At 48.8% G+C, this 7,565-nt stretch overlaps 1 protein-coding gene across 1 annotated transcript; it reads left to right on the top strand.

The window, feature by feature from the left end:
* Positions 1-5,355: 5,355 nt before the first annotated feature.
* On the top strand, positions 5,356-6,787 carry LOC141445886 (uncharacterized). Its single transcript, XM_074112068.1, has 2 exons — positions 5,356-5,741; positions 5,804-6,787. The coding sequence occupies exons 1-2, from the start codon at positions 5,702-5,704 to the stop codon at positions 6,208-6,210; spliced, it is 447 nt and encodes a 148-aa protein (XP_073968169.1). The 5' UTR covers positions 5,356-5,701; the 3' UTR covers positions 6,211-6,787.
* Positions 6,788-7,565: the final 778 nt, after the last annotated feature.

Genomic DNA, 7,565 nt, shown 5'->3' with positions numbered 1-7,565 from the left:
GGGAAACAAGTTGCGCCTCCCACACACACCGCGAACATCGGCTGTGACCATCACGTTAAAGGATACATCAGACAAATCCTACGCGGAAATGTTGGTCGCGGCACAGAAAGCGCTGGTCCCTCGCGGAAGTGTTGGTCCCTCTGGCAGAGATCGGCATCGAAGTTATGAAAATGCGCAAAACCATTACCGGAAGAGTCGTTCTGGAGGTCCCCGAGGACCAGAAGAGGGAGAAGCCCACCGCGCTCGCAGTACGGCTGATACAGATCCTGCATCCGAGCAAGGTCCACGTGGCGACACCCTTCCGAGCCACGGAAGCAAGGGTGATCAGGATAGACATCTCGGACACAAAAGAGAAAATTGGGAACTCCTTGGCGAAGGAGGGCGGCTCAGAAGGAGGCGGCGCTCGAAACGGTCTGGCATCCGTATGGATACGAATCCCGGCCGGGGCAGTGAGGAAACTGGCCCATACTGGCAAAGTCGCCATAGGATTGTCGATGGGTAAAGGCCGAAGCCATCGAGCGAAGACCCCTACAATGTTACAGGTACCTGGAGACGGGATACATAGGGAGGACATGTGCCTCCAAGGAGGACAGGGGGCACCTGTGCTACAGATGCGGAGGTTCGGGACACTAAGCCAAAGGATGCAAGGCCGCAAACCCGAAATGCCTACTTTGCGAGGCGCTCGGGGCACCATTGATACACAGGATGGGGGGACTAGCCTGCGCCCCCTCCCCCCGTAGAAGGAAACAATAGGAACCATCCGCGGATCTGCGGTCGTACGTGGCAACAAACAAGGCTCGCCGCCGCAGGGAACCCCTGACTCCAATCCCGCGAGCAAGGAAGCTGGTGCGGAGGAAGCCATGGAAGCGATGTCATTAGGGGATTAAGATAATTCGCATCCTTCAGACCAATTTGTGACGATCAAGACGAGCGCAAGACCAGCTTTATAAAACCATTCGGGAGAGCACGGTTGCCCCAGCGATGGTGGCCGAACCACACAGAGTTCTCGATGCTCCGGGCTGGGCCGGAGATACGGACGAAATGGTCGCTGTCACCTGGACATCAAAGTAGGACGCGTTCGCCCACGGAACCCCTCTTGTGCGCGGCAACGAATACGTCGCGGTAGAGTGGGCAGGAATAGTGGTGGCGGGCGGGTACGTGTCACCCAACAGCGGAAAGGTAGCGTTCGAAGAGTTCCTGGACGGAGTTGGCGACTGCGTCAGGCGGCACCTTCCTCAGCAGGTGCTCTTCCTGAGAGATTTTAACGCGCATTCCATGCAATGGGGAAACCCAAGAACCAATGCGCGCGGTCGCACGCTGCCAGATTGGGCCGCGGGACTTGGTCTCTTGTTGGTGAACAGGGGCTCTGACAGCACCTGCGTGGCGTGGAGTGGGTACTCCATCGTTGACATCACATGGGCCTTCCCTGAGGCTTTCAAGCGGATCACCTCTACATATTCATGAATGTGAAAAGCACACTCGAACCTGGAACGGCGACCGCAGGTAATCGCCACGACCTGCCAACAGGGAGTAGAGCACGCCCGTCAGTAAGGGGAAAGGCTAAGGAACGGGACAAAGATATGCTTCGAGCGGCCGCAACAGTGGCTGTTTGGAACTGGGAGGCCTCGACGACGGCGACGGAAAGAAGCGTGGAGGAGGATGCTGAGAACCTTCGCCGAGACATGACGGTAATATGTGACACGTCCATACCGCGAGCCATGCTGAACACCGGGCGAAACAGAGCCGTATATTGGTGTACTCCCGACATCGCGGAGCTGAGGACGAAATGTGCCCAGGCCCGAAGACGGTACCAAAAGGCCCGACGACATGACGAGAAAAAAATTCTCCATGGGATACCGAGTGTATCACGTGCTACGGCGTACGCTAAAAGAGGAGATTAACGATGGACCGCACGATGGACGCGATGGACCGTACCTGGTCCGACCTGGTCGAAGCAGACGTGTCCGACCCATGGGGAAGACCATACAAGTAATGTGAGCGTATAAGGGCTCGAGCTTGGTCGACCGCGCCATCCCTGGAGAATAGACTCATACTGGCTTCGCTTTTAGATGTTATTTAAATCTCGTCTACTCTCCAGCGCCCCCTCTCCCGGGAACGGCGCGCATGGGGAAAACTCTGCCCTCTTCTTATGGGTCATTGGAAAAATTGAACCTACCCTTTCGGGCGACAGCTCGCTTAGCCGGTGCCTCGCGATACGTTACCAGCGGGGGTCACGAGGAGGCGGAGGTGCCAGTGCAAAGGTCGGTCGTAGCAGGTTGGCTCTCTAGCCGATTATCCCTGCACCGTCTCGGCACCCATCGTGTGCCACTGTGGATGTCGTCCTGTAGGCCTTTGTCACCTGTAGGAGCGCCAACCTCTGCGATTTTATTAGGATTTTCCTAGTTTTTCCATTCAGCAGGTCACCCCTGCCGGCTGCGGCGTATGTGTTTATCGGCTCGAACAGCCCTTTGTACAGGGTACATGTGGCCGTCTCTCCGAGTCCAGATTTCGCCTTGGCGACTTTTCCCAGGTTGTTGAATAGCTTTCTGCACTTTTGCGCTGTTTCTTGCACGTGCCTGTTAATCCTTAAGTCACTCTCGAAGTGTACTCCGAGGTATTTCATGACTTCGCGCCTTCGGATGCTTTTACCGTTAATTTTGATTATGGTGGTCTTTCCGCATCCAGTTTACCCTTCATTAGGAGCATTTCCGTTTTCTCGCCAGCTTTTTCCCTGCGCACCAGTTGGAAACGCGTGTGACTACTTCCTGCCCTGTCTTCTGTAGCTCTGTCCTGGCGTTTCCTGCGACCAGTATGAGGATGTCGTCCGCACACGCAATCGGCTCACATTCTGTTGCGCTCGTTCTTAATTCATCCAGAAGGTCGTCGAATATCAGATTCCAAAAACTTGGACCCAATAGCGATCCCTGCGGGCACCCTTTGGTGACGGGCTTGGCGAGCACTTCATTTTTACCTGTGATCTGCACAGTTCTATCCGAGAAGTAGCTCGTTGTTAGCCGGTATAGGTTGTCTGGACATCCTCTTCTCTTCAACTCGTGCATGACGTTTGGCCACCATACGTTGTCGAAGGCGACGTATTTCTTTTCGCTCATTTGCTCGGCTTTTTCCCTGAGTTTGATTATCGCGTCCGTTGTCTATCTTCCGGGGCGGAAGCCGTATTGTCGGTCCGAGGTCATGTCGTGGTCATGGAAGAGGGTTGATATTCTGGTAGCCATCAGTTTCTCCAGTAATTTGCCCATCATAGAGAGCAGGCAGATTGGCCTGTAGGACTTCGGGCTACTTCTATCTCGGTCTGGTTCTTTCGGGATGGTGATGAGGTTTCCCACGTTCCATCTTCTTGGGAAGACCCCCCAGGTGAGACAGCCGTTGAATAGGTTAAGTAGTTCTTGGTGGATACCACCCCAGACGCGCTGGATTACCTCTACCTCGATCATGTCGGTGTCTTCTTGTGGCGTCTGCAGCGTGGTTCATATCAGGTCCAGGGCATTTACCCCTCGTCATTCGTTTTACTGCGCCGCAGAGCTCTTCAATCCGAACCTCTGCAGTGTCTTCGACGTTCGGAAGGGTTGCCATGTTTCGCCTGATCTCGGTCTGTTCCAGCGTGTCAGATCCTTCCTGGTCATCAGGTATGAAGGCTGTCAGCATCGCCGCTGCGGTTGATCGCCAGTTGGAGGTATCTCCATGTGGCTTTCGCAGCGTAGACACCGTCTCTTCTCTCCTGAGTTTACCCGCAGCCGTCCTGTAGGCGATTCCCCAGGGCTCTTTGTTACCCTTTTTTACAAAGTTACAAAGTTACAAGTTACAAAGTCTTGCCAGCTCTGGATTTTCGCTGTGGTTACTGCCTTTGTGTAATTCTTCTTGATTTCCCGATACCGTTGCTTCTTATATTCCCTTGTTGCAGTGTCCTTGGTACCTTCTTCTTGCCCGGTAAGTGTTTCTCTTTTCTCTTGTGAGTTCGGGTGTCCACCATGGCACTGATTTGTTATGCCATTTCTTCTTTGGGATGGCCGCGTCGCAGGCTCTTATCAAGACTTTCAAGCATTCGCTCGGCCATCCTTTCAACGTCATCGGCCTGCTGGAAGGTCCCTCGGAGTGCCTTTTTCTCCTCCATGACAACTCTTTGAAACACCTCCTAGTTGGCAATCCGCGTATTGTATTTTCTTTCTTGTAGTTGTGGCAGGGTACTTCGCTTCTCGAAATCCAGGCGCATCTCCAGTATCCTGTGATCGCTGGAGGTTCCGTCCTCGTGAACTCTCCATTCTTTCACGACCCCTCAAACGCTCACATTACTGGTCCTTCAGGATGGCCCAGGTGCTCACGGGACATGGCGTGTTCGGCGACTACCTAATGAAAGTCAGACGCGAGACAACGGACATCTGTCACCGCTGTGGAGAGAGCTGGGACACAGCGCAGCACACTCGCGATCATAGAAACAATGCTGAGCGAGCCGCAAAAATACGAGGCTGTCCACCTCTTCTGCGAGCGAGTCATGCTCACAAAGAACGGGCAGAAAGGGAAAGAAAGAGAAATTCTCACCCTTGTAGGATAACGAGATGGAGGGGGATGGCGGTCATGCGACCCAGGGCCGCTCCACCACCACCCTCAACGGAACGCGACTAGCAGGAGAATGACGCCAGGGACAATGACCGCCACTGGTGCCAATACATAAGGATCCACTCGATTATGGGATCGCCGGGAACGCACCGGTAGCAATTCGTACAGAACGGGACCATGCACCATTCCTATCATACGCGCAGGCAGGCCATCGTGGAGTTTTAGTAGGTAAGGGTCCAACGCTGCTCTGCTGCTGCTCGCAGCGGCGGAGTGTCCATGAGGATTTCTCCGAGTGAAAAAAAAAAAAAAAAGGAATGAAAAAAGGTTTACGAGACCCGTCAGTTTGAAGGATTTCAAACTTCGAAATATAATACCCTAAAAACCATAGCATTAATTGTAACTATTTTGCATCGTAAATTAATCATTTCATCCAAAGAATTTATATACATAATTATTTTTTCCTAAGCTTTTTAATTTTTGAAATTTGTATGTAATATACGTATCTCTACGAAATCCGTCAAATTGACGGACTAGCTGATTTAAAAAACAATCCGTTTTTCAAAGACAATGTGCAAAAGATTCAGTTATTGTAGACATTTCCCATTTGTATTGATTATAGAAATAATCAGGATGCTTGCTGTTGCAATGTATTTGCATTGTATTTGTATTGTATTGCGTCCAATGTATTTGTATTGTACATATATGTATGTATTAAATGTATGTATACATATGTATTGTACATATATGTATGTATGTATTAAAATAACAGATAACGTCGATAGACGTCCTTATAGGAGATTTTATTCCGCTGAAGTAAATCCCTTGTAGATACTCGACAAAGACTCGTAAACGCTTTCGTGTCGTAATAATCGCCTACCAAATGATTACTCGTATTATTCGTAACTAACTAACTAACTAACTAACTAATTGACGCTCGCGCTCGTGTCCGCTTATTTATACTGGTCGGGGGAGAGTCAGAAAATTCGATTTCATGTTTCATCGACGGTTGCACGTAGCGGCGACATTGCTTTGCCCAGAGTTTGTTTATCATAGCGTTTCATACGTCAAGGCGGTGTCAATGTCCCGAGGCAAAACAACGACATGAGTCGCTCTCGCTTTGCTTCTTCCTATGACTCATGTGTCACCACACATTATTGTCTCCGCTTATTGTAAGTAAGTAATTGAATTTAGGCACAGTATTTTCTTACTTTGACCAATCTCCCTTTTCTAGCAATCATGTGTAAATCCAGGAGATATAATGAGATAGCGAACAAAATTGTCAACATCAATGAAGATTGTTCTGAGGATACCTCCGAAGAAGATCAGTATGAATTAGGCCAAAGCGAAGCTGACAGTGAAAGTTCTGAATACATTGAAAGTGGGCAGATAGAAAGATCTTCGAATAATGAAGGGGAAAGCTTCTTGATAGTGTGTCGTAACAAGAAAAAGATGCGTATTCTTTCTAGTTCTGACTTTGAAGATGAAAGGACAAGCATTCCAAGCACATGCCAAAATGTAATGGGTGAAATTGAAATTGCAGTTGACGGAGCACAGTTTATAAAATTGAAAGCAGGCGGATCTAGGGGTAGGACGCTCGTTCGAATGATATTCAAGGCTCATATGAAGCGAGATCATTGAAAGCTTCCGAAATATTAGAAACAGATAAGTTTGCGCTGATATCCGAAATATGGAACAGATTTATAATAAGTAATATATGCCGAACAAGCCTCATAAATTTGGCATTACGTTTTGGTTAGCAGTTGACGTCCAAACAAAATATATTTTGCATGGTTCCATTTATACGAGGAAAGATGAAACTCGATACTCAAAATCGTTGGGCGAGTTTGTAACATTAAAATTATCCAAACCATATTTACAACGAGGCAGAAATATAATGACAGACAATTGCTAGATTTGGTAACACGTAGATATTATGTAAAGAGTGCGCCGGATCAAAAATATCCAGAAAAGAGTTCATATTTTGTTCAGTCGAGGATTTAGCTGGAGAAAACAAGAAGAACATTTGACAAAAATCAGACGCTTCATTGCTATCACCTTCAAAGTCAGAAGTGTCAAAGAATTGTCAAATGGGCTACTGCAAAAGAAAAAAAATAGAAGCAGTATATATATTGCAACGTTACATATGTCGGAGATGAAAGGACGCCGGGTCCCCCCGTTGGAATTACTCGGAAAACCTCAATACTGTATCATTTACAAAATATCCCAAACACAGTTCGAAACTTGAGACAATGAGCTTAGGCTCCAGGCGACAACTGGTCGCCGAGCGTAGCCGCGGTCACGGGATGAACGTTCCACCTAACAGAGATATAGAGTTACATAGGTCTCTTTTAAAGAATTGGCCGTACCGACACTTGACAATAAACATTCCAACGGCCCCGTGGCTCGCCACACACAGACCCCATTCTTTGGGTAAGATGATCGCCAGATGTCGATGCATCATTCACAGTTTATGTTCAGCTAGCCTGAGGAACCGCTACAAATCTTAGGATTTAGTTAACTAAAGTCCTTCAGATTGACAAGCAGTCTTTATTCTATCAGCCCGTAAATCTGTCACCTATTGCGAGAAGATACGGGAGATCTGCTTTCCTCACATACGACGCTTCCCGCTAGGAACTCTCTCTCAAGGGCGGCTAGCATCCTTTTCTAACCGCCAACATAGAAATTAACCAATTAACAGCAACTTCCATTTCCCTTACCCTCCGAGCGGAGGCTTTCCTTAACGAATCCGATGATTCCGTGCCCTTAGGCACACCCCATCTTAGTTTTCCTCTGCAGCGTCATCGTGACGGAAAGTCATTCCTTTCTTGCAGTCTCATTAGCCAATTACCTGGTGTTCGTACGATCGGTGGATAATTCACGTCTCCATAAAGAGTTAGTCAAGCGATCCTTGTATCGCGAGGAGTAAGTCGAGTCCGACTTAGACTTTGAAGCAAATATCTGTTATCTCGTGGACCGTGGATTCGTCATATCGA

The sequence above is a fragment of the Bombus fervidus genome, chromosome 15 (assembly GCF_041682495.2).
Source record: "Bombus fervidus isolate BK054 chromosome 15, iyBomFerv1, whole genome shotgun sequence".
Lineage (NCBI taxonomy): Eukaryota > Metazoa > Arthropoda > Insecta > Hymenoptera > Apidae > Bombus > Bombus fervidus.
The sequence above is the reverse complement of the archived record's forward strand: the minus strand, read 5'-3'. Positions and strand labels throughout refer to the sequence as shown.

What these genes read in the sequence shown, in the direction of transcription:
- LOC141445886 (XM_074112068.1), top strand. Translation starts at nt 5,702, where the DNA reads ATGACTCATGTGTCACCACACATTATTGTCTCCGCTTATT. An exon ending in CATTATTGTCTCCGCTTATT is followed by an intron (nt 5,742 to 5,803) that starts GTAAGTAAGTAA and finishes TCCCTTTTCTAG; the next exon opens with CAATCATGTGTAAATCCAGG.